This window comes from Sphaeramia orbicularis, chromosome 1 (genome assembly GCF_902148855.1).
Source record: "Sphaeramia orbicularis chromosome 1, fSphaOr1.1, whole genome shotgun sequence".
NCBI lineage: Eukaryota > Metazoa > Chordata > Actinopteri > Kurtiformes > Apogonidae > Sphaeramia > Sphaeramia orbicularis.
The window spans coordinates 46766051-46793212 of record NC_043957.1 but is presented as its reverse complement, the minus strand read 5'-3'; the positions used below and the strand labels follow the sequence as shown (position 1 = coordinate 46793212).

At 38.4% G+C, this 27162-nt stretch overlaps 1 protein-coding gene across 1 annotated transcript; it reads left to right on the top strand.

The window, feature by feature from the left end:
* The first annotated feature begins 258 nt into the window (after positions 1-258).
* On the top strand, positions 259-16026 carry LOC115417869 (aquaporin-10-like). The gene is made up of 7 exons (XM_030132049.1): positions 259-345; positions 8052-8178; positions 8250-8387; positions 10915-11033; positions 13394-13611; positions 13709-13894; positions 15879-16026. The coding sequence occupies exons 1-7, from the start codon at positions 259-261 to the stop codon at positions 16024-16026; spliced, it is 1023 nt and encodes a 340-aa protein (XP_029987909.1).
* The last annotated feature ends 11136 nt before the right edge of the window (positions 16027-27162 follow it).

Below are 27162 nucleotides of genomic sequence, written 5' to 3'. Positions count from 1 at the left end.
CTGTTTTTAAGGGTTAAACAATTAAATGCCTCTTCATCTTCATATCTCAGTTGTCACATCTGTTTAATAAACAGTCTGGGAGGGGCTAGTTTGAGGTAGTCTCATTCAGGTGTGATCATCAGCCAGGAGAGCTCCCATTAGGCCTCTGTGCAGGAAGTTGTGACCATGAGCTCTGTGGTTTTAGTAAAAGGATGCCTTACCTTAACTCTGAACTCTTTGTGCAGATGTACCACTGCCAGAAAGCCCCAGACCAGAAGGATGGACAGGCTTCTGCAGAGATGTCGGATCAGAAATCAGCTGGTCCGGGAGTGTCTGGCGGAATTTCTCGGAATGTACATCACAGTTGTAAGTGTCTTGTTCAGTTAAGTATAAGAAGCTCTTGAGTTCAACAGGAGTTTCATGTCTATCTTTGGGCAGTGTGTGAACATGTGTCTGCAGAACAATCACTGTAGGGCCAGATCAAGCCAAAGTGAACGTCAGTATCTGTGGGTGAGGGTTACTCATGGACTGTATTAGGCTAGTTCGATGTGTGTATGCTTCATCTGCCCCTGGGGCGTCGGTCAGGACACAAGAAGCAGGAGGTTTGAGGACAGTTTAAACAGTTTACTGGATGAGGCTGGGCACAGTACAGGCATGGGTTAACTTTACAGCTTGTGCTTTAGCACTGACAGACTGTAAATGTATCAGTGGTGGCTGCTTGTCCTTCAGAGAGGGGAAGCTCATTGTCGGCTAACATCAAAAAAATTGTCAAGTTATTTAAACATAAATCCGGCCCTCTGTTCCTTTTTAAGAAAATGGTCTGTGACCTTATCGTACCAAGTAGGCGTCTTTTCCAGGGACTGGACCAGTGTCCTCTCAATGTCCAGCAGAGCGAGGCTGCTTAGATTGCCTTGGCCCATTGTGTTGTGGGTGTAAGACTTCAGCCTTTTTAAACAAGAGATGCTCCTTTCACTTCGACCTAGCCAACAGTATGATTGATTTAACTATCTACAAAACGATATTAAACTCGAACAAGAAATGATTAAATTATGTAACTGAAACAAGAAAACGCTGAAATTATGTTAAATTGAAACAAGGAAGAACAATGAGTGTGTTTTATTTACAGTGCAAGAAATGAATGAGTAATTTCGTAGTGATTTCTCTTCCGATTTCGCAGCAGAATGCGCAATGGTATTAAGCTGAACTCTGTCAGTGAAGGAGTAGATCTCAGAACAGCTTTCAATCAAATGGGATTCAGCCTTTCGATTGATCATCCTATCAGCATGTGGGATTCTGGCGTCCAGCCTGGCCGAGCTCCGCCCACAGCTCCATTCACCCCCAGAGACGCCCGGCGTCCGGGGGCGGGACAACATTGTGACATTTATCCAATTACCGTCCAGTTTTTAGACAATGAAAAAAATTGTTCCATTAAGTTCCATTGAAGCCCAAAGACGCATTGACCGTAGATCATATGAGAAAACAGCGCAACGGGAATGTATGAGAAGTGAACAACATCGAGTCTGTTGATTTGTGATAAAGCTGATTCTGAACGAACTCGTCTGAGATGAACGTGTTCTAACACATTTGTAGTCAATGAAATGTCAACACAACCGAACATATTTAACCATTTAATTTTTGTAATTTTAGGGGACGCCAGGCTTCCCTTGCAGTCTGTGAGAAATCGCCATTGAAATGTATATGTGTGGTTCTGTAAACATAACAGAGATAAAATGAGTATTAGTACTTCCCAAATACTAGCATCTCACATTACTGTAATAACAGAATTAGAATGCAATACAATACTCATATTATAACAGTATTAATGAACTATATCAAATGAATGCATGTCTTAAACATTATAAAGTGAATAATGTCCTCTTATACTAGCTGCACAGTCACTAATAAGATTAAACAATGACTCAAATGATATTCTCTGCAGTTGTAAATGGCACTGAATGAAAACGGAACATCAAAGAACAGACCTATTGCTGAACATACATTAATTTTGGTACCCATAAACTACACGTCATACTGACTATAGACCTAACGTACTAAATAACTTGCCGTTACTTGTAGTAAACACATATCAGTCTCAAACACATTCAGACACTGATTTTATACCACAGAAATAGTCAAAATATATTTAAGACACGGGATGAACGAAATTGAAACTAAACTAGCTAGCGGCAGCATATTTAATCAGTGTCAATCAAACGGTGGCGCAGCAATAGAGGGTATGCACGTGACGTCACTGCTAGCGGAAGTCACAGCGGTTCCGCCCACTGAGTGGCAGAAAGAGGGAGATGAGTGGCAGCGTCGGCTTCAATACTGTCTAAACTGAAGAACCATATTTAATAAAAAATGGGGCTCAGCTGTTGTGCGATTGATTGTATGAACAGGTTTAAAAAGCTGTCGGGGCTATCATTTTACAGACACCGAAAGACAAAGAAAAGAGATATTCTGCCCTACTAGAACGAGAAGGTGCTTGTCTAGCTTAGCAGATAGCTAATAGGTCCTCCAATAAACACCCAGGAGTCAGATGAACGTTTCGGGATATTTATGAAGGCTTTCACTTTACAGCATGAATTTTAACCTGTGAAACGGGAATACAAAAATAAAGAAAATGCGCAGTATAACTGAATTGACCTCATAAAATACAAAATCAGTAATCCAAAGTAAAATGCACTAACATGTGACTTAGCATAGTTCCAGTAAAAACAAGCATTACCATTTTTAGCTGTAAACATTCATTCGATGAAATACTCTTTTTAAATTAACTACAGGCACACTATGTGAACATTATATAAACATACATAAACTTAACTGACTTACAGACATATCTTTGTCCAGGTTCCAAAAGAAGAATGAACGTAAAAGGCAGAAATCAGCAGCAACTTCAAACAATACATGTCAGAGACAGTGACTCAGCAAAACTGAAGAACAGCAGCTAATTAACTAAGTAGCACCTCCCCTACATTCTTAAAGGGACAGTGCACCATTTCAAGTGGGGCAGCACAAGAGACATAGATGGATCCACAAATCCAGGAAACCAAACCTAGATTTGTGGATCCTGTTTGGTGTCAGGTAACATTAATTTATGCTGTATTTTTGGGTAAAACCTTGTACAAGACAATCCAGGCTCTTTTCATGGGTCGTTCCACATTGGTGGAACGTTCTACCAAGCACTACGAGAACAGAGGCGTCCCTGCCTATCTTCAAGAAGCTCCTGAAGACCCAGCTCTGCCGAGAGCACCTCCTGTCCTAGCACTTTCTGACATTCCATTTTAAATATATCAATAAAGGTTTTCCCAGGATTCCATCCATCCATCCATTCTCTTCCGCTTATCCGGGGCCGGGTCGCGGGGGTAACAGTCTAAGCAGGGATGCCCAGACTTCCCTCTCCCCAGACACCTCCTCCAGCTCTTCCGGGGGGATCCCGAGGCGTTCCCAGGCCAGCCGAGAGACATAGTCTCTCCAACGTGTCCTGGGTCTTCCCCGAGGTCTCCTCCCGGTGGGACATGCCCGGAACACCTCCCCAGGGAGGCGTCCAGGAGGCATCCGAAACAATGCCCGAGCCACCTCAGCTGGCCCCTCTCGACACGGAGGAGCAGCGGCTCTACTCCGAGCTCCTCCCTGGTGACTGAGCTCCTCACCCTATCCCTAAGGGTGTGCCCAGCCACCCGACGGAGGAAACTCATTTCGACCGCTTGTATCCGGGATCTTGTCCTTTCGGTCATGACCCAAAGCTCATGACCATAGGTGAGGGTAGGAACGTAGACTGACTGGTAAATCGAGAGCTTTGCCTCTCGGCTCAGCTCCTTCTTTACCACAACCGACCGGTACAGCGACTGCATCACTGCAGATGCTGCACCGATCCGTCTGTCAATCTCACGCTCCATCCTTCCCTCACCCGTGAACAAGACCCCGAGATACTTAAACTCCTCCACTTGGGGCAAAGACTCCCCGCCGACCCGGATGCAGTGTGGATTGGGTGACAGTTGAAGGCAGGGAGCCCGACAACCCGATCCCCGGACACGGAGTCTAGCTCTTGGGACATGTTTTCCCAGGATTATCACAGGTTTTTCCCAGGATCATCTCTTGAGCTGCTGCGGTGGTCCTGCCTCTCTCCTGCCTTCATCGTCATCGCTCACTTATCCTCAACTGCATCCATGTGTCTCCCCCTACTTCCCCCCTTCTCCTCCACTTCCCCAGTCTCCATCTCTATTGCTCTCTCTTTTTCTCTTTCTTTACCCTCTCTCTTTAACCCCAACTGGTCAAGGCAGACAGCCATCTTCCAGGAGTCTGGGTCTGCTCCAGGTTTCTGCTATCAAAGGGAAGTTTTTCCTCGCCACTGTCACCAGTCACAAGTGTTTGCTCCAGGAGGATTCTGTTGGGTTTCTGTAAACTGACTTTGAGTCTGGTTTTTGACCAACTCTATATATAAAATGTCATGAGATAACTTTTGCTGTGATCTGGTGCTATATAAATAACATTTTGATTGATTGATTGATTTGATTAGTTTTCCCTGTAAGTCACTTTGGAAAAAAGTGTCTGCCAAATGCTTAAATGTGAATGTAAAATAATAATAATAATAATAATAATAATAATAATAATGATAAATAATAATAATAATCTTTATTTATATAGCACTTTTCATACATTAAGACTGTAGCACAAAGTGCTTTACATATCAGTTGAAAAATCAGTACCGCCCCCCACTCACACACCCACCCACTCACCCGCACACACACACACATATACATGCAAACCCACAAGCTCACACATACTTAAAAAGACTGACTGAGCATGGGTAGACCAGAACAAAAATGTAAAAGTAAAAGAGGAGGCGCTGTCTCAGGGAGCCATCCGCACCAGGGGGCAGCCGCCGACCCCGGCAACCAGGCACCAGCGACACAGCGCCGCATCCCAACCAGTGGGAGAGGGCCAACTGGGACCCCCACCCACCAGAAAGGGGCAGACCCCAGTGAGAGAAGGCGCCACAGCCCCCGGAGTCCGCAGCCGCCCCCCGGCATGGAGGGCTCCCTCTGATGAAACACCGGAGAATAAGAAACATTAAAAAGATATAAAAGAATTGAATAAAAGAAGCTAAATTTAAGACATATATGAAAATAATAAAAATATTAAACATTAAAATGATAAAACAGAAGCACTGGTTAAAAGAATCTTAAGATATATATATTAAATATAACTATAAAACCTTTGAGTGGATTAAACAGAGGCATTAGTTAAAAGCCAAATTAAAAAGGTGGGTCTTGAGCCTGGTTTTAAAAATTTCTATATTCTCTGCGGCCCTGAAAAATCAGACCTTAAATTACGTATTGTTTTGGCTAACATTACTTCTTAGTAAAGCTCTTGGTTTCATGATCAGATCTTTCATGGTTTTTGTCTTCATTTTGTGATTATGAACCTTGTGCTCCTACATGATTAGGAAACTAACTTAAACTGAGGCTAACCTAGTTTTTCAAATACGGGGGAACTGGAGAATAAAGCTACGACGGAGTATTAGGGCCACATAAGAAAATAAAAACACTTGTCACTACAAGTATAGTCATAAAATATCGATATAAAACCCATAATTATATGATAATAAAGTCAAATACAAAAAGAATCACAATTTTATGGGAATAAAGTCATAGTTACAAAAAAAACTAATAATTTAACAAAAATGTCATTCATTTATGAGATTAAAGGCGCCATATTCCGACAATAAAGCCATAATATTACAAGAATAATGTTGTAATTTAAAACGGGAGGGAAAATATCATAATTTACAAGAATAAAGTCGTACCCTGCTGGTCCACAGCAGTAGTATTTGTGCTAAAGTACTTGATCTGAACTAGACTCAGTAAATCTCCTCAGTCCCAGTAGATCATGCATATATTCACTAGGGTCAGTACACGGTCTACTGTAAATACACTTTGGATCAGCTGGTTCTGGGCCCTAGTTTTGGACCCTGGTTGTCAGGAATGATGAAACCATGTATATTTGTTTCAGGTAAAAATAGCGATGATCCTCTACACCCTGGATGTCAGGATACTCCATTTCTGTCCACATTTTCCTGGTCTTGCTGTGTTTACTGCTATACTCTGTCATGTTGAACAGGTTGGTTTATGCCACTCAGTCTGACTTAGAGGAGCATGGCCTGGGGGGGAAGTGACGTATGTGCATATCCTCCATAGAACACAGGTAAATGGCAGCACTGAGACATCATAAAACAAGCACACAGAAGCAACAATACAGAAATAATAATGTACTCACGTTATTCAAAGATGCACACTAACACTTCAGTGCGACACGACAGAAAGTAAGCAGATGAGATGACAAAGATCTCTGTACGCTTCTGTTATTACTACGTTACCCATAATGCATTGCACCTTAAAGTGACAGAGAACTATCCCGGCATAGGAAAGGATAATAAACATAACAAATGGGAAAGTTTTGTAACAGTGTCAACAATTTAAGTTTCACCTGTCATTTCTCAAATAGGCTCATTTTTTTTACCTTAAGAACTCTAGTTTATAAAATTTCAGTATCACTTGTAGAAAAAAATATATAACTGATTATGTAAAGTTATACTTCTGACATACATGTACATGCACTATTAACTTTAATAATAATATTTTTTCTTGCTTGTATAAGTGATATTTTAAGTCTGTAAATCTGTAGGAAGTAATTATTCAACAGTACAAGAATATAGAAAAGTTATGTACAATCCAATTATTTGTCAAATATGCTCTGCTCTTAACTTCAGTTGTAATATATATGTTAAATAAAAGTTTATTAGCATATTTGTAGTGTTTTAGTTCCAGCAAAGTCTTTTATTCTGATACTGAACAAAGGTAAAAACTGCTGTTCCCATGTCACAACATATTTGTGTTCAGAAAAACTTATCATTTAAATATTTTTATCCAATATTGATCACAATTGTACTTGAACATCATAGCTAAAGCCCTGTGTTTCATTTATTTCTTAGGAGAACAGCATGTTTTGTACATTTGCTAAAAGTGAAAAAAAGAAAAGATGTTCATTTGAATTCCTTTGTCACGCAGCAGTAATTTAAGCACATCACCTGATACAATTGAATCCAACAAGCATTCAAGTTTATAGTGCTTGGAATTGGGAAATCTGCATAAAAAATATGATACAGTCGAAATACTCACTTGCCTAATGTTGCACATTCTCAAGGTCTTTTTTGCAGACTTATTCTTAACTGTTGTTTTTATTAGCTTACCGGTCGACAGGCTGTAAGCTATTGTTGTCATGCGGTGTTCGTCGGCGTCCGTCGGTGTCGTCTGTCGTCCGTTACAAAAATTTCAATCATCTTCTTGTCCAAAACTACATTTCCGATTGACTTCAAACTTGGTATACAGCTTCTTTATGATGATGTCAACAAAAGTTAGTGAAATTATTTGGATCCGGATCTGATTCTGGATTTGGTGCGACTTTGAAAAATTTCCCCATTATAAGAGATAGGAAGTGGATAGATGCAATAACTCAGTGAATATCAATGATATCAAGTGGAAATTTCTACAGTCCAGCCCTGATCGGGAGATGACCAAAACATAATGGCCACATGCTGATCAGGATCTTCTTCTGGATCTGGGAACTTATGGAAAATTTAACATGGGCTCATATGGGGAAAAAATTTCAGTCGTCTTTTTCTCCCAAACTACAGTTCTGATTGACTTCAAGCTTGGTATACAGCTTCTGTATGATGATGTCAACACAAGGTATTGAAATTATTTGGATCTGGATCTGATTCTGGATTTGGTGTGACTTTGAAAATTTTTTCCATTATAACAGATAGGAAGTGGATTGATCCAATGAATCAGTATCAATGATATCAAGTTGGAATTTGAATTTTTTACAGATCTGATCGGAATATGACCAAAACATGGGCTATTTCTGTAATATAATAAATACACAGAACTGGATGATAATAAATGGCATCTGGATACATTTCCCAAAGCTTTTAATTTGGCCGGTAAGCTACAGGGCCATTGGTCCAAGGTTTTTTTTTTTTTTTTTTTTTTTTTTTCATATATTTGCAGTTAATCGGATCTGGCTCAGCGGCCCAAGTCGTCACCTCTGAGGGTACCCACGGCAGCTACCTGACCATCCAGCTCGGTTCTGCCCTGGGAGCAATGTTCGGGATATTTGCAGCTCGAGGAGTTTCAGGTAAGCAGTGATGCTTGCATAAATAAGATATTGTTTTCCTCACAGGACTCATGATGTTTGTTTCCTCTCAGGTGCTCATCTCAACATTGTCTGGTCCATGGGCCTGTGCATCTTGGGTCGACACCCTTGGGAAAAGCTGCCCTTATATGCACTTTCACACATCCTCGGAGCTTTTCTCGGCGCAGCAACAGTTTATCTCCAGTACTACGGTAAGATATCTACAATTTTTATTTTATTTTTTATCTTATCCTTTAATGAAAATGTACTTTGCATTTACATTTTTTTCTTGTTGCTGTAACCTCTTGCTTTTCACATAGTTGTCTTTTATCATTTTTTTTTTTACACTATTGCTGTCACTAAACTTACCAGCACTCATATAACCGCAATAAGGCAAAGAAAAGTTAAAGAAAAGAAAGACACAAACAAAACAAAATCACCTTGATTGTCAGCTTATGTCAAGCACAAAATATCTGAGCTAATATAGAGACAAACAAGAGTCCATCTTCTTATAAATAAGGGTAGTTTTAACTATAAGATGGCAGTCATATTTTCCATCGTTGTGACATATTTACCTTTATGTATCCACTGAGCTATCATAGGGGGTCAGGCTGCATCCAATGACTGGAAATCATTTTTCCTGCAATCATCAGCAAGATATGTCAAATATATTATCATCTTGTTTGTATCTTAACCATATGTTTTGTTTTTGTTAGTCTGCTTTACTTGATCTGTCAAAACACCTCGTAAACTCTGTTTTAATGGTTCTACATAGTACATAATTAGATAGAAGGTATTATTTTTAGAGCATTAGAAACCTCTTGTCCAGTAGAGTTCACCTGCTGGAGATCATTTTGTGCAGAGGAGGAATATTGTGGGACTCTTTAATATACTGGTGCATCTCAATAAATTAGAATATCACCAAAGTTTATTTCTTTATTTATTTTTCAGTAATCCAATTCAAAAAGGGAAGGAGATCTTTATTTATATTGATTCATCACACACAGACGGATACTGTGTGTTGGACATTAGGTGCAAAAATGCATTGTATAAAACCAGTAGATATCCCCCATGCCCGTGTTTTAATTTCAGTTTTGCTAGTTTTATACCATTATGCTATTTTCTTGTATCAGTAACATTTTATTTCGGCCACATTCAGGCAGGGAGGGGCAGCCTAGGGGCCCTAGAGTTTTGTGCTTTTAGCTTACCGGCCAATAGGCTGTAAGCTATTGTCATCATGTGGTGTCCGTCGTTGTTGTCGTCTGTTGTCTTTTACAAAACTTTCAATCGTCTTCTTCTTCTCCGAAACTACAATTCTGATTGACTTCAAACTTGGTATACAGCTTCTTTATGATGATGGCAACAAAAGTTAGTGAAATATTTTGGATCCGGATCCGATTCTGGATATGGTGCGACTTTGAATAATTTCCCCATTATAAGAGATAGGAAGTGGACAGATGGAATAACTCAGTAAATATAAATGATATCAAGTGTAAATTTCTACAGTACAGCCCTGATGGGAGATGAACAAAAAATAATGGCCACATGCTGATCAGGATCTTCTTCTGGATCCGGGAACTTACGGAAAATTTAACATGGGCTCTTATGGGGAAAAAATTTCAATTGTCTTCTTCTCCGAAACTACAGTTCTGATTGACTTCAAACTTGGTATACAGCTTCTTTATGATGATGTCAACACAAGGTATTGAAATTATTGCAATCTGGATCTGATTCTGGATTTGGTGCGACTTTGAAAATTTTCCCCATTATAAGAGATAGGAAGTGGATCGATGCAATAAATCAGTAAGTATCAATGATATCAAGTTGGAATTTGAATTTTTTACAGATCTGATTGAAATATGACCCAAACATGGTAGCCACATGCTGATTCGCTTAGCACCATTAAACTGGATTTGAATTTGTTGTTTTGAGGTATCCAAATTCTGACATGTCTGCGTGTTACAGAAGCACTTGTTTGATTGTTTACAAATAACGTCACTCAGGTAAAGAAATCCGGTCACGTTATTGTCAACAACCAATTGCCGACTGTACTTCCTTCGGACATGCGTGGTGTGATCCTTCGCACATCTTATTTGTTTAGAAATAATCTCGTTCACGTGATCAGAAGAGGATTCCCAGTGATGTCATCGCTCAGTCATTATCGCTACTTCTGTAATATAATAAATACACACAACTGGGTGATAATAAATGGCATCTGGATACATTTCCCAAAGCTTTTAATTTGGCCGGTAAGCTACAGGGCCATTGGTCCTATTTTTGTGTTACAGTTCTGGTTACTCCTGAATTCCTTCTTAATCCACCCATAAATGTGTTACAGTATGTATTTGGGAAGCTGGTATTTTCTGCAGCAGGGTGAAATGTATGGGATTGACTCAAAACAATGTCTGTAATGATGGAAACACGTCATTTGTCACAATAAAGTATTAGGTAGAGACTGAAGTCTACAACACACAGTAGTAACATTTTTGGTTTTGTGTTCATTCATTCATTCATTTTCTGAACCCGCTTTATCCTCACTAGGGTCATGGGAGTGGCTTGGAGCCTATCCCAGCTACTTAAAGGTGAAGGCGGGGTACACCCTGGACATGTCGCCAGTTCATCGCAGGGCTGACATACAGAGACAAACAATTACTCTCACATTCACACCTAGATTTTGATGTTTAATCTGAATTTCTTCCCAGAATGCCCTAAATGTGTTCTGTCTCTATGTGGATACAGATGCCATCCAGGTGTTTAGTGGAGGTGAACTGTTAGTGGCAGGCCCCAGTGCCACCGCCGAGATCTTCTGCTCATACCCAGCAGACCACCTGAGCTTTTGGGGAGGTCTCGTGGATCAGGTAAGGATCTGTCACTCACATCTGCTTGTCCTACATTTTAACTGAGGCTTTGTCTGGAGTCTGTGCAGCACATCATGAAAATTTTAGAGTCTGCAATGACCATAAAGGGGCTTTATGTAGTATTTCTACTTTCAAATATTAAAAATGATTCAAAACTGTTATTGGAATGTTTAGAATAAAGAGCTGTGAAGTTCTGTCAAAGATGCTAATGTCGCAATATGAACTGAATTTACACTGAACAAAAATATAAACGCACCACTTTTGTTTTTGCTCCCATTTTTCATGAGCTGAACTCAAAGATCTAAAACTTTTTCTGTGTGCACACAAGGTTTATTTCTCTCAAATATTGTTCACAAATCTGTCTAAATTTGTGTTAGTGAACACTTCTTCTTTGCTGAGATAATCCATCCACCTCACAGGTGTGGCATGTCAAGATGCTGATTAGACAGCACGATTTTTGCACAGGTGTGCCTTAGGCTGGCCACAATAAAAGGCCACTCCAAAATGTGCAGTTTTATCACACAGCACAATACCACAGGTGTCACAAGTTTTGAGGGAATATGCAATTGGCATGCTGACTTCAGGAATCTCCACCAGAGCTTTTGCCTGTGAATTGAATGTTCATTTCTCTACCATAAGCCATCTCCAAAGCTGTTTCAGAGAATTCATGAAGAGGACTGTGCGAGGAAAATGGTGGTCACACCAAATACTGACTGGTTTTCTGACCCCCCTGGACCACCCAATACAGTAAAAGTGCACATTTTAGAGTGGCCTTTTATTGTGGCCAGCCTAAGTCACACCTGTGCAATAATCCTGCTGTCTAATCAGCATCTTGATATGCCACACCTGTGAGGTGGATGGATTATCTCAGCAAAGGACAAAGGAGAAGTGCTCACTAACACAGATTTAGACAAATTTATTAACAATATTTGAGAGAAATAGGCCTTTTGTGTTTGTAGAAAAAGTTTTAGATCTTTGAGTTCAGCTCATGAAAAATGGGAGCAAAAACAAAAGTGGTGCGTTTATATTTTTGTTCAGTGTATTTACATGGATGTGACCACAAGAGGGAGTAATGAGTCACTCTGCTGGACTGACATGTTGAAGAAAATGCCACAGGGCCTTCAAAGTGGCCTGGTAGGATGAGAACCACTAAGAAACAAGTAAAAGAAAGTGGAGAAAGTGATCAATTTTAATGAAAAGACTGTTTGATTCTGAAATGTCAGCGTTTCTTCTACGTGAGTGAGTGTATGAGCAGTACCCGAGTTGTACAAAAAAGAAAAACTCAAGGGGGGTGGTGGATTTGATCATGTTAGGACAGATAATTTGTGCTGATGACAGCACAGAGGGTGGGAGACTCGACTAACATTATCTGTTTTGCTGAGCAGCCCGGTCTCATATTAGTAATAATAATAATAACAATAATAATAATAATAATAATAATAGTATAATAATATAATATAATAAAATAGGAAATCATTTTGTGTCATTGCATGTGCGTGTGCCCTCTCACCCACAGTGCGTTAATCAATATGCTCAAAACACCCTAAATGTTGAAATAGCAGGAAGACCACATTTATTGATAAAATGACATAAGGGATGGAAAGGAGGAATGGCAGTTTTAGAAGGAGGATGATTTTGACCATTTATATTTCAGATCCCCCCTCAACTCGAGCACTGTTTACAAGGCTTTCGGAGGTATAAAGTTATTATGTGATGCTATTATCTTGGCTAAGCTGCTGTTTGTTGATCCATGGTTCAGACTAAACTGTGGCAGTTCTGACTTTGTTTATTTGATTCCAAACTGATCTTTAGTTCAGCTACTGACAACACAAACTGTACAGAAAACAGAGCTAAGCTAACAGCTATAATGTAAACTATTGGCTGACACAACTTGTGAAGATTATTAGACGGTGTTATTTTGAGCGACTGTCGAAATAATTACCCATAGTTTTAGTTTGAAGAATAAAACTTGATGATACCATAATACAGATGTGTGGAAACAATGAGCTTTATACTTTATTTAATGAGTGATTCTGTCTGTGGATACATTACATTGTTTGGTTGGTGTTTTTGGTAGACTTAAGTGTGTTCTGGTACTTGAATTCCCCCTTCTAGTAAGAGTTTGGAAAGTAACCCTTTAAATGCCAAAGTCGCATTATTGAAACAAGACACATAACTGAATGATACGGACAGGTTTCTGAAATCTTGATACAGAAATTTAATATGTTTTTTTTTTTTTTTTTTAATGGATCCTAAGGGTTAATACCACATAGAACCCTTTTAAATAAATGTTGAGTATTTTTGTATGAAGAACTGTAGTTGCAGTCACACTGAAACATCTTTTTACCTCCTAAATCCAGGTGGTTGCTACAGCTGTTCTGCTGATCGGTTGCCTGGCTCTTGAGGATCGGAGACAGGGGCCGCTCCCTGATGGACTCACGCCTGTTCTAATGGGAGCTCTGGTTCTCACCATTGAACTCTCTATGGGCTCCAACTGTGGCTGCCCCCTCAACCCAGCCAGGGATCTGGGGCCCCGGCTGTTTACCTTCATCGCAGGCTGGGGGGAAGAAGTGTTCAAGTAAGTAGATAATTAATTTTAGACTGAAGTGTGGAACATGTAAATGGTAAAAGTGTGGAACATGTGGAACCCTATAATAACACCGCTGTCTGTGCAGGGCTGGAGGTGATTGGTGGTGGATTCCCACAGTGGCCCCCTTTGTGGGTGCGCTGATTGGAACCGTCATCTATGAGCTACTCATCGAAGCTCACCATCGGAACACGCCACAGGAGGAGCAGAGCCCAGGTCAGGAGCTGGAGACAGCGGACAAGGAGGAGGTGGTGGTGGACTCCAGAAACAACAGGTAAGGAACCTTTTACATAATGGACGAAAGACACTTAATACTATTGAGTCTGAAAGCACTGGAGTTATGTGACCGTCTCCAACTGAACATGTACAATGATTATAATTATACATTTAATGATATAGAACGCATGTTTTGATGAATATTAATTAGAGATTTACGGATTGTGAAATTTAGATCCGATAACATGTTTAAAACCTGATGTGTCATCACCGACACACCCTGCACATATGCAGTTTGGAATGCTGTAACTCTTTCACTGTTTGTGCAATTGGAAAAATTCCATTCAGTCATTCATTTTCTGAATCCGCTTTATCCTCACTAGGGTCATGGGGGTCACTTGGAGCCTATCCCAGCTACATAGGGGTGAAGGCGGGGTACACCCTGGACATTTCGTCAGTTCATCGCAGGGCTGAACATATAGAGACAAACAATCACTCTCATATTCACACCTATGGGCAATTTAGATTAACCAATTAACCTATCAAAGCATGTCTTTGGATGGGGGGAGGAAGCTTGAATACCTGGAGAGAACCCACACAGACACGGGGAGAACATGCAAACACCACATAGAAAGGTCCCACCCCCGTCAACTGGTGTTGGAATCGAACTCAGGACCTTCTTGCTGTGAGGCACGAGTGCTAACCACTGCACTACCGTGTCGCCCGTGGAAAAATTCCAACGGTTTCTAAAACCTGACACGTTTTATTGGGTCATCAACGTGATTTCACTCCTGTCTGTACTAGAAGCTGGAGAAGAAGCCAGTTTAGCAATATTATAGTGTGGAGTAAATTGTAAATGATTGCTAGATTTTCAAAGATCTGGAAATAAAAAACTGCTCTGGAAAACTGGGCAAATGGATTCACTCGAAGCGTGTTTTCTAACCTTTTTACAGTCAAAATAAGAAAAAAAAGTCCAGGCGGACCATTTTAGGCTCAGGGTTTAAAGGGTTAAATAACACTTATAGCAGGACTAAAACTAATGAACTACTGATGTAAACCTTGTCATATTATTTAAACAGCCTCAAAATAAGACTGATGTTGAAGAAAAACTAGGGTATATGTAGAAGAATTATTTAGTTTTACATGACAGTGAGACACAAACCAAAGCAAAACTCATCCAAATTCACTCAAATCATCTAAATAATACTCAAAACAGAAGTAAAACTGATGAAAAAAGAGATTTATTAAATAATTGGACAAGTTTTAGATAAAACTACGGCTGATATTAAGAAAAACCTAGTAAATTAGTCAATTCATTGAAATAACACTTAAAGCAGGAGTAAAAGTGATGAAAACCTGATGTAGACAATGTCAGATTATTTAAAAAACTCAGACTAAGACTGATACTGAAGAAAATATGAGTTAACCTATATTTAGAAGAATAATTAATTTTACATGAAACTGAGACAAACACAAAAGCAAAACTCATCCAAAATCAGACTAAGTAGTCTGACTAACTAGTCAATTCATTTAAATAACACTTATAGCAGTACTAAAACTAATGAAACACTGATGTAAACCTTGCCATATTATTTAAAAATACTCAAAATAAGACCGATATTGAGGAAAAACTGAGGTATATTTAGAATCATTTATTAGTTTTACATGACAATGAGACACAAACCAAAGCAAAACTCATCCAAATTCACTCAAATCACCTAAATAATACTCAAAACAGAAGTAAAACTGATAAAAATAGAGATTTATTAGATATTCTGAAAAGTTTTAGATAAAGCTAAAACATATATTGAAGAAAAACTGAGGTATATTTGGAAGAATTCATTAATTTTAAATGAAACTGAGACAAAACCAAACCAAAACTCATCCAAAATTTTTGGCAGTTTTCAACAGCCAAAACCAAACACATCACCCTGCCCTGAAACAAACCACATCCAAATCACATTAGTTTAATAGCAGAATTAGTGATTTGCTTGAAAAGGTTTGAGAGGGTTCAATGCTTACTTTATTCCCATATTTTACAGCGAAGTTGAGCTTGAGCCCTGGGAGCAGAGCCGTGGCCCCCTGCCCTCCGACCAATGGAGAAGCCAGAGCGTAGGAGACATCAACAATGGACTGTGGAAGAAGACCGGGACCAGGACCAGCCCCCATTGCTATTCCACATTGTTTTAGACTGCAGGACCTGTGCGTCTGGCCTGGCCTGCACCAGGGTTTACCTGGATTTATTTACAGTTTAAAAGTGTATTGTTCTTTTAGTTATATCCTCTGGTAGCGTCTTGCGCTGGGGGTCATCTTAATCATATGTAAATAGTTTGTTTGTTAGGATGTTAACACTGGGCCACTGTTTTTGTGCATTTTGCATGTTTATTTATTTATTTCATGGGCCCCGTTAGTGTCATGTTAGAGTAGTTAATAGAGTTATGTAGAATTGTAATAGACTTACACTATATTGCCAAAAGTATTGGCTCATCCATCCAAATAATCAGAATCAGGTGTTCCAATCACTTCCATGGCCACAGGTGTATAAAATCCAGCACCTAGGCATGCAGACTGCTTTTACAAACATTTGTGACAGAATGGGTCACTCTCAGGAGCTCAGTGAATTCCAGCGTGGAACTGTGATAGGATGCCACCTGTGCAACAAATCCAGTTGTGAAATTTCCTGGCTCCTAAATATTCCACAGTCAGCTGTCAGCTGTATTATAAGAAAGTGGAAGTGTTTGGGAACAACAGCAACTCAGCCACGAAGTGTTAGGCCACGTAAACTGATGGAGCGGGGTCAGCGGATGCTGAGGCGCAGAGTGTGAAGAGGTCACCAACTTTCTGCAGAGTCGATCGCTACAGACCTCCAAACTTCATGTGGCCTTCAGATTAGCTCCAGAACAGTGCGCAGAGAGCTTCATGGAATGGGTTTCCATGGCCGAGCAGCTGCATCCAAGCCATACATCACCAAGTGCAATGCAAAGCGCCGGATGCAGTGGTGTAAAGCACGCCGCCACTGGACTCTAGAGCAGTGGAGGCGCCTTCTCTGGAGTGACCAATCGCGCTTCTCCATCTGGCAATCTGATGGACGGGTCTGGGTTTGGCGGTTGCCAGGAGAACAATACTTGTCGGACCACATTGTGCCAAGTGTAAAGTTTGGTGGAGGGGGGATTATGGTGTGGGGTTGTTTTTCAGGAGCTGGGCTTGGCCCCTTAGTTCCAGTGAAAGGAACTGGGAATGCTTCAGCATACCAAGACATTTTAGACAATTCCATGCTCCCAACTTTGTGGGAACAGTTTGGAGCTGGCCCCTTCCTCTTCCAACATGACTGTGCACCAGTGCACAAAACAAGGTCCATAAAGACATGGATGACAGAGTCTGGTGTGGATGAACTGGACTGGCCTGCACAGAGTCCTGACCTCAACCCCATAGAACACCTTTGGGATGAATTAGAGCGGAGACTGAGAGCCAGGCCTTCTGTCCAACATCAGTGTGTGACCTCACAAATGCGCTTCTGGAAGAATGGTCCAAAATTCCCATGAACACACTCCTAAACCTTGTGGACAGCCTTCCCAGAAGAGTTGAAGCTGTTATAGCTGCAAAGGGTGGACCCACGTCATATTGAACCCCATAGACTAGGAATGGGATGGCACTGAAATTCATATGCGAGTCAAGGCAGGTGAGCAAATACTTTTGGCAATATAGTGTATATTGCTGCCCCCACCCCCCTCTCGCTTTCTCTCTCTTTTTCTCTCTCTCTTTTCTCTACTGGTCACGGCAGACGACCATCCTCCAAGAGTCTGGGTCTGCTCAAGGTTTCTTCTTCCCCAAGTTTTTCTTCACCACAGTCACACTGTTTATTCCTGGAGGATTACACTAAATTCTTTAAATACACAGCAAAATCTGTAGTGTTGTCTTTTCAGTGTTAATAATTTTGAGTTGTTGGGTGTTGATTATGGAGTTGTTTTTACATGTTTACACCTGCTACTGAGTTGCATTCACTCCTTGCGGAGTTGATCACAACATCCGGTTTCTATTGAAGTGTGTGCATGTTTAACTTATGTTGGTTGGAGAAAGGAGAAGACAAAGAAACTGCCTGTGTGGATTATAACACAAAGCGACTTTGATCATACGTCTTTTAAAGGTAAGAATGGAACTTATTTTCTGGTACATGGCGTTAATGGCTGCACGAAGTCGCAATTATATTTCATAGGGTTTTGTGATAATCTTATAGGATGAAAAGCAACTGGATTGTCGTAGTCGCTGGTTGGAGCAAACAGCTGCCCAAAGCGAAGTTATGCCGTTTCAACTAGTTCATTGAGACGAATATCATTGTTGAGAGAATGATCTAAAGAAAATAGCGAATGACAATATGAGTGGATTAACGAATGTTTTAACCAAAGGATAGTGATTTCTTCGAAATTAATGGTGCATTAGCCCTGCGATGAACATAGTATAATTATACAATATAGTACAAAAGACAATAGATAAATAAATGATAAATAGGTTCAGACCACGTTAAAATAAGCCAGAACTAAAGAATTAAAACAAAGTGAGGTGCCATAAGATATGACCCATTTGGACATTCAAAAGCTCTGTGGTGAACGTGGAAACACCGTCATGTTTTACAACATTTATTCACCAGTAAAACCCATGGAGTTGGGTCAATGACAGTAGATGGACAAAATTTAGATTTAATGTATTAATAGATTTAGGTGAAAAAGTCAGTTTTTTTTTAAGTTTTCTCTGTTTCTAATATAATATCCCCCAATTTTACTCTGAGGTTTTGTGAACATCTACATGTTCCATTAATTAAATAGAGAAAAAGCCCAAAATACATAGAATAGTAATTAATTATTATATAGTAAAAATGAAATAAAAATATAATAAGAATATTATGATAAATTACTTATAAAAGGCTAAATCAAAAAATTTATTTCAAAACTGTACTAATAATAATAATAAAAGTAAAATATAATAATAATATTATCAATGGGTCTTTATGGGTTAAATAAATTACCAACAAAATTTGTGCTTAATAAATCAGTTAAATGTACAGTATTTGTCATGTGTGGTGTCTTCTAAGTGTCACATTTTAGTTGGTTGCAGTGTGTTTTGCCCTTTTTAACTCGAGGTTCACTTTATTGTCATTACATGCAGTATATACATGAAACTGAGCAGACCTCCATGCAGGGGGGTCCAACCTACTGACCACCTTAGCTCATGTGAACTGGTCTTGGAGAACGGACTCACTGCATTTCCAGAGATGATCCTGGACCCACTGCATGAGCATTAGTTTGTTGAGTCCTGCGGCCTTTGCAGCTGACAGGACTTGAGGTTTCTGCATCCCAAGCCCTGGGTTGAATACCCTGAACGGCCAGCCCCAAATCTGGTTCTGTGACGGATATGGAAGGTCAGCTGCGTGTAAGGCATGTAAGATATGTTCAAATACATTCATATATTATCGAAATAATGACACTGGTGTTGTTGGTGTCCTGAAACTGTATTTTTGAAGAACGGGTCCCAGAGTGGAAAAATATCACAACGCTGCCCTCGCGTTGCCATATGGATAAGCAGAACACCACTTTTTGGAAACAATGACGCCATAGTACCATGTGACCAGAAGAAGAAAACCCCAGACGTAACAACCAGTAACAACAATAACAGTGACAGATTCCAGAGTTGGAAGGCCCTCATGCACATGCTAACTGCATTCTTGTGTGATTTTAATGTATCCCAGGGCTGTCCATCTGGACGCAGATATTTCTTGAAAAGATATGTGTATGGACGCGAAACTTAGAATCCACAAAAGAAAACAAAATATCATGAGCGTTGCCATCTGGATGTAGCCCAAGACTCTTTTTTAATGTTTTTGTGTTGCATCTTTTGCATAACTATTTATATTTACATTTTGATGTCAAATTTGGCTTAAGTCATTCATAACTGAGGCCTTTCCTCTAGATTTCTCTCTCCTTGACATTCTTCTTTGTCTTTCTTTGGAAAAAGAATTCACATCTCCTATCATTCTGTAGGTATTCTAAGTTTGGGTGACGCAGAGTTCAACATTCACGTTGTAAGCAGCAGAGATGTCCTGACTTTCTCTTCTAAGTGACAAGCTCCATGAATACGCTTCAGGATAAAAAGTGACGATGTTGTATGTTTTTGACCTTTTTTCCCTCCTTGCCTTAAGTTACAGTCCTACACTTACAGAAGGACTTTACAGTTAACGGTGTCATAAAACCTTCCTGTCACTCAATCTCCCAAATGAACTTCTTCTATTCCTTTCTTAGAGACCTAGAAGCTCGTAAAAAGTTCTCAAGTTCTGTGAGGTAGCAATATTTTTAGACTTAATTACCTTACAGGAAAATTCCGAGGGCGAATCTGATATACATGAGAAATACAGATCCCAGGTCAGTATTGACAGGACACGACTCTAGACTGATTTGAAATAATGTCATGCTGACATGACTAAAAAAATGTTTTGTGTCATTTTTATTTCCCCCATACACTGAGACTGCATTAGTGTGTATTTATGCTAATCGTGGGTTGTGTTTCAAACATTCAGAGTTGCTCTTGTCAGGTAGCTTTTAATACTGACAGTTTTGGTTTTAAATCCTAAATTGTCTTAAATATCATATATATATATATACATATATATATATATATATATATATATATATATATATATATATATATATATATATATATACACACACATACAGGGTGGGGAAGCAAAATTTACAATGAACATTTAGTTGTTATTTCTCAGCAGGCACTACGTCAATTGTTTTGAAACCAAACATATATTGATGTCATAATCATACCTAACACTATTATCCATACCTTTTCAGAAACTTTTGCCCATATGAGTAATCAGGAAAGCAAACATCAAAGAGTGTGTGATTTGCTGAATGCACTCGTCACACCAAAGGAGATTTCAAAAATAGTTGGAGTGTCCATAAAGACTGTTTATAATGGAAAGAAGAGAATGACTATGAGCAAAACTATTACGAGAAAGTCTGGAAGATACTATTAAAGAAGAATGGGAGAAGTTGTCACCTAAATATTTGAGGAACACTTGCGTAAGTTTCAGGAAGCGTGTGAAGGCAGTTATTGAGAAAGGAGGACACATAGAATAAAAACATTTTCTATTACCTCAATTTTCTTGTGGCAAATAAATTCTCATGACTTTCAATAAATTGGTCATACACTGTCTTTCAATCCCTGCCTCAAAATATTGTAAAATTTACTTCCCCACCCTGTGTGTATATATATATATATATATATATATATATATATGTGTGTGTGTGTGTGTGTGTGTGTGTATATATATATATATATATATATATATATATATATATATATATATATATATATATATATATACAGTATATATGTCAGGGTAGAGACTGCGATCTGGTAGGATCGGCGATTCTACCAGTAGAAACTCCGATCAGAGTCTCTACTGGTAGAAACTCCAATCCGAACCCTAACCCTTCTACTGGCAGGATCGGAGTTTCTACCAGTAGAGACTCTGATCGGAGTTTCTACTGGTAGAGACTACGATCAGAGTCTCTACTGGTAGAATCGCCGATCCTACCAGATCGCAGTCTCTACCCTGACATATACATATATAGTCCTTTCCTATTGATTTTGTCCTGTTTATTCTGAATGGAGGGGTAAACCTGAAAAAGGACACTTCAGAACGTACTGCCACATTCTTGACAATGGTGGATTATCCTTGAATATCACAGTTAATAGTCGCTTTTCCACTGATCCTCAAATTGCGCAAATATAACTTGCACATAAAAATGTGCCTAATGGAAAAACAACACTTTCACCAAAACTCTCGTTTTTTGATGAAAAGTTTTAGCGCTGGCAAGAGGTGTTTTTTTTTAGGCATAGCAAATTTGGTATATCAAACAAATCTGCAATGGAAAGACCTTTTTCTGCAACTAGAGTCATGTGAATAAAAAAAAACAGATGTTGACGGATGTTACAACAAGCAAGTTTTAAAGCAAGTTTTAAAAGAAACATGGACACACCAGGAAACTGAATCCTTTTTTAATTTAGTACGGGATAGAGGGGTAATATATAATAATAATAATAATAATAATAATAATAATAATAATAATAATAATAATAACAATAATGCATATATCTGTAAATCAACATGATATATATGTTCGTCATCAATATTTATGGAATAACTTCTCATGTCACCTTGCAATAATGAATAAACAAATTATTGCATATGTTATTTAATGGGAAAACCGACATTATGCACTTCAGTTTTTTCATCATTTAGTAAATTTTGGTAATGTTTTGTGCATATGTCCAATGGAAAAGTCACTAATGTTGTGTGTCCGTTTAACATAAAACAATTGTATTTTTAGGATGTAACATGTTTTACCACAGACAGACCATTATAAGTAATTGTCTTATGATCCAAATGATATTATAATGCCATAGTGGGTATACTACAAGATCTATTTTTGTTTTGTTAATTTTGTGGGTGGGGTGGGGTTCCTCAAATTAAATTTGTCCTAAATTTGTTAGTAGTGACAATGTATGAAATAAATATTTTTACTTTTATTCCTGATTTGTCATTTACTATTATTCATAGATTCTCAGATTCCAATCATACAGATGGGCTTAAAACTGTATTGTGATGTGAACTGAAATATGATTTAGATTAAAAATGTAATATGAAGGTAATGAGGCAGAAGTTATAATATTGGGTTGAAAAGATTGAGTGAGGAGTGTTATTAAAGGAACAGAAATGGCCTTTTTGAAGTCATAAACACAGTTTCATACCAAATAGATCCACCCAGATTTGCATAAATGCAACCATGAGTAAAAACGCTGCCTTATTTCTGAAACAAAATGGAATTTTTGTGCAATACCAGACTCTGCATCTGCCAAAAAACAAATGTCTATCAACCTGTCTGTGTCTTTCTGTGCCCTGCCCAATGTTTCTTTGAAAGCTGGTGATGATTTAAGTTGACAAAAAGCCCCTGCTCGTGTTCCCAGAAGACTCATAGTTCCCCTGCAAGGTGAAAGTAAAGTCTCAAGAAGGATGATCACCTACAAGTTTCCCTTCCACTGCTGGATCAGTGACGGAGCAACTTAGTGACACTATCAGGTCATATTTTACTATTTTGAGCAGGCAGCTAAGGATAAGTTGATGCCAATTATTCTAAAGGTGAGTTTAACCTACATGCAGATAATACTCAAGTTTAACGCTAGTGTGAGGCACTATATCCAATATTTGAGCAGAGCAGAGCTACCAGATATACTCCTACATAATACTGTTTTAACTGACAGCTTTTTCTGCAAAAGACAGTTCTTAAATTTATGGCTTGTGTGAAGTAAGATAACATTAAACTTTTCTTCACAGCACCATCAAGTGGACTTCATCTGTAATTATTACACTGGTCAACAACAAATTTATTGTTTAAGTTTTTTGAGCTGATTTAGGATCATTTTGCTGTGCTGAATCCAAAAATCACATTCATTTTGCTCAATCAGGTCAACTTTCTGAACTATGCTACATATTGGCTTTTTAACATTTTTGTTTACATTTATGGGCATTTTCACATCATATGATACAAAATTCTTTCATATTTCTTGCAATAAACGAGTTCTGAAGATTTTACTTTTGCCAATTTATGATTAATATTTTTTTTAATGTAACAGGTGAATGAAATGGCTTCGACTAGAAGATCTTGCAAAAATAAGCCTGACGTATTCTGCTACATCTGCAGTGAATACATAATAAATAATAAATACATCCTGTTCGAAAATGATTTTTTTTCTCTTAAAACCTATTTTGGGTGAGAACTATATAAAAAAATCAACTGATAAAGTCACAAAAATGTAATCAATTTTGTGAGAAGATCAAATTTTTCAAAATCAAATTAGCAAAAAAACCTGACCTGATTGAGAAAAACAGATGTCATTTTTGGATTTAGCGGTGCAAAATGGTCCTAATTCAGTTGAAAAAACCTAGACAACTTCCAAAAAACATTTTTTTTGTAACCCAGTGTTATCACTACTATTATAAAATTACCATTCGACTCGTTTTTCTTCAGATACATGACATTATTCTGAAAATATCTAAAAACATCCCTCTAAAAATAGACTTCATACACTTTTTTTTTTTTTTTAATTTTACATCTAATTCTGGTTGTCACTGACATTAAGCAATCAAGTCAATCAAATTTTATTTATATAGCGCCAAATCATAGCAAAAGTTATCTCATGACACTTTACATATAGAGCTAGTTGAAACCAGACTCTCAAGCCAATTTACAGAAACCCAAAGAGAATCCTCCAGGAGCAAACACTAGTGACTGGTGACAGTGGTGAGGAAAAATGTCCTTTTAACAGGCAAAAACCCCCAACAGACCCTGACTCCTGGAGGATGGACATCTGCCTTGACCAGTTGGGGTTAAAAAGAGAGGGTAAACACTGCAAAAAATCTAAATCTTACCAAGTGTATTTTTCTCATTTCTAATCAAAATATTCTCATCACACTTAAAACAAGACAGAATCACCTAAAGAGTAACTTTTCAGTGAGATATAAAAACTTATTTATAGACAATAGATCTTGAAAATCTTATTTCAAGAAATCTTTCCAAGATAATTTACACTTGTTCCACTGGCAGATTTTTTGCTTGAATTAGTAGAAAAAATATAATAATCTTGAATTTAAAAAAAAAAAAAAAAAATCTGCCAGTGGAACAAGTGAAAATGATCTTGGTAAGATTTATTGAAATAAGATTTTCAAGATCTATTGTCTAAAAATAAGTTCTTATATCTTACTGAAACATTACTCTTTAGGTGATTATATCTTACTTTAAGTGTGATGAGATATTTTGAGTAGAAATGAGAAAAATACACTTGGTAAGATTTGGAGTTTTGCAGTGCAGACTGTCAACCTATGAGAGCTGAAGATTTTTTTTGTTAGAAATAACGAAACATGCGTTTAAACCTGCAACTTTTTTTTTTTTTTTTTTAATTTATTCAAACAAAAAAATCTGCAAATGGAAGAAGTGAAAATGATCTTGTTAAGATTTCTTGAAATAAGATTTTTTTTCTGATTTTTTTCTTCAAGTGATTATGTCTCATTTTAAGTGTAATGGCATATTTTGACTAGAAATGAGAAAAATACACTTGGTGAGACTTGGATTTTTTCCAGTGAAGGAAGTGAAAAAGAGTGAGAGAGAGAGACTGGGGGAGAGGGGAGGTAGGGGGAGACACATGGATGCAACTGATGCACAGCAAACTGAACTTGAAGTGTCAAACAGTAGATCAGCTGGTGCTAGTATAACTACCAATAGCCATTAAACCATCACAATGACAGGCCTCGTCTAAGTAAGAGGTTTTACAAATACAGTTACGTGGCAGTGGGTTTATGGTAACGGTGCTTTTGTGCATTTTAATAGAAAAATGACAATGAATATTTAAGATTCATGGCAAATTTAGAGACATTATTAAAATGTATTCCTGGTGTAAATTTACTGGAGCTGTTTGACTGTTTGACTGTCATCACCTTTTCTTTGCTCCTGCACATATTCTGCAAATAACAACCATGAGGTACAAAACCAACATTCATGTTAATCTCTTTCATTTATTGACTCAGGGCTGATACAATATGATAATATTACATATCATATTGTATTAATGTCACACTACGATGGATGATCATTAGTCCAACTTAAAGTTAGTGCAAGATAGTGAGTGTTCAGCTCACAAAACCACATGAAGACAAACACGATGTGTGCGTGTGCTCCTCTACTAGGGATGGGAATCGAGAACCGGTTCTTTTTGAGAACCAGTTCCCAGTAGCTCGATTCCTTGGAATCGTTTGCCTGCCTGCTTAACGATTCTGCTCATCGATTCTGCCTTCGTTGTGCATGCGCGATGACATCACGCATACACTGCATTGTTTTGGTCAGAACGTAGCCAACATGACGTTGAGGCAGAAACAGTCAAACAGACGACACCAGGTCCACTTACTTGGAACACTGTCAAAGCTTCCATATCGTCAAAAGGGTGGAATCTCTCCAATATCCTCAAACATTTGTCCACAGCATTTGAATCATTTACAGAAATGTCACGTACTTGATACTCTGCTTAGCAGCGCTTGTGAATGTAGCGGCAGAGTGAACGCCGGGCTGGTTCCGGTGCGGGCAACAAACGTAACTCCTCAAATACAAGTTTCCGAAGGTAAGAAGGGAAAGGAAATGAGGTGCACAACAACGGGAGACAAGCTGAGTCGAACTGGTTCCACGTAGTAGAAATGTGGCAATAGAGGAATTAGTAAAGAGTCTTTAGTTTCACTTTCACTGCACCCCCCCCCAAACCAGGCAGGCGTCATCTGTTATTATTATTTGTACATACTGTATATGTAATATTCTCTGTGCAGATGGAAATATAAAAGATAGTTAATGCAAACACACCCGTTTGTACTCTTTTATTCCCTCACCCAATGAGAATCAATAAGAGAATCGATAAGGAATCGGATCGATAAGCAATATTGATAATGGAATCGGAATTGTTAAATTCTTAACAATTCCCATCCCTATCCTCTACTATAACTAAATTAATTAGAACCAGATGTATCATGCATTTCTTTGCACAGGGCCAAACCTTTTCAGGTCAGACCCAAAAGAAAAATTAAATGACATTTTTGGGAAATTTTCAAGTGTACTTAAAATTTATCTACAAAATTCATGATGAGTTGCCTTGACATTTGCATTTTTACTGACTGTTCTATTGCACCCAGTGTCCAAGACAAACAAACCAACAGGAGAAAAAAAAAGTCTCCCAAAATACTTCTAAGAGCATTTTAAATGATGTTACAATTTATGAAAGCAATTCTAGATATATTAACAGTATAATACTGTGTCAAAGCATATCCAATATAATTTTTAAGTAAAAAGTTACAACTAACTGTCCAATACACGTAGTGGAATAAAATATTTCCCTCTCAAATATACTGGAGTGGAAATATAAAGTAGCATCAAATGGAGATAATTTGGTAAAATGCGAGTATCTCAGCTTTGTACTTAAATTTTAGCATTTTTACTCTTGCCAGTTGGCAACCCAATAAAAAAGAGGCTGATCTCATGAAATCGCATTGTATGTCATACCAGTTCTTATGGCATCTGGCGTGCTATACGTACGCATTTTCAACCTTTCTCATGTTATTCAATGCCACTTGATTGCATGTCAGTTTACACCAAGATCTCCAGTTTACATATCCGTAACCTCTAACCCTAAACCTAAACCTAACCCTAACTGCTAATCGCATGGTAT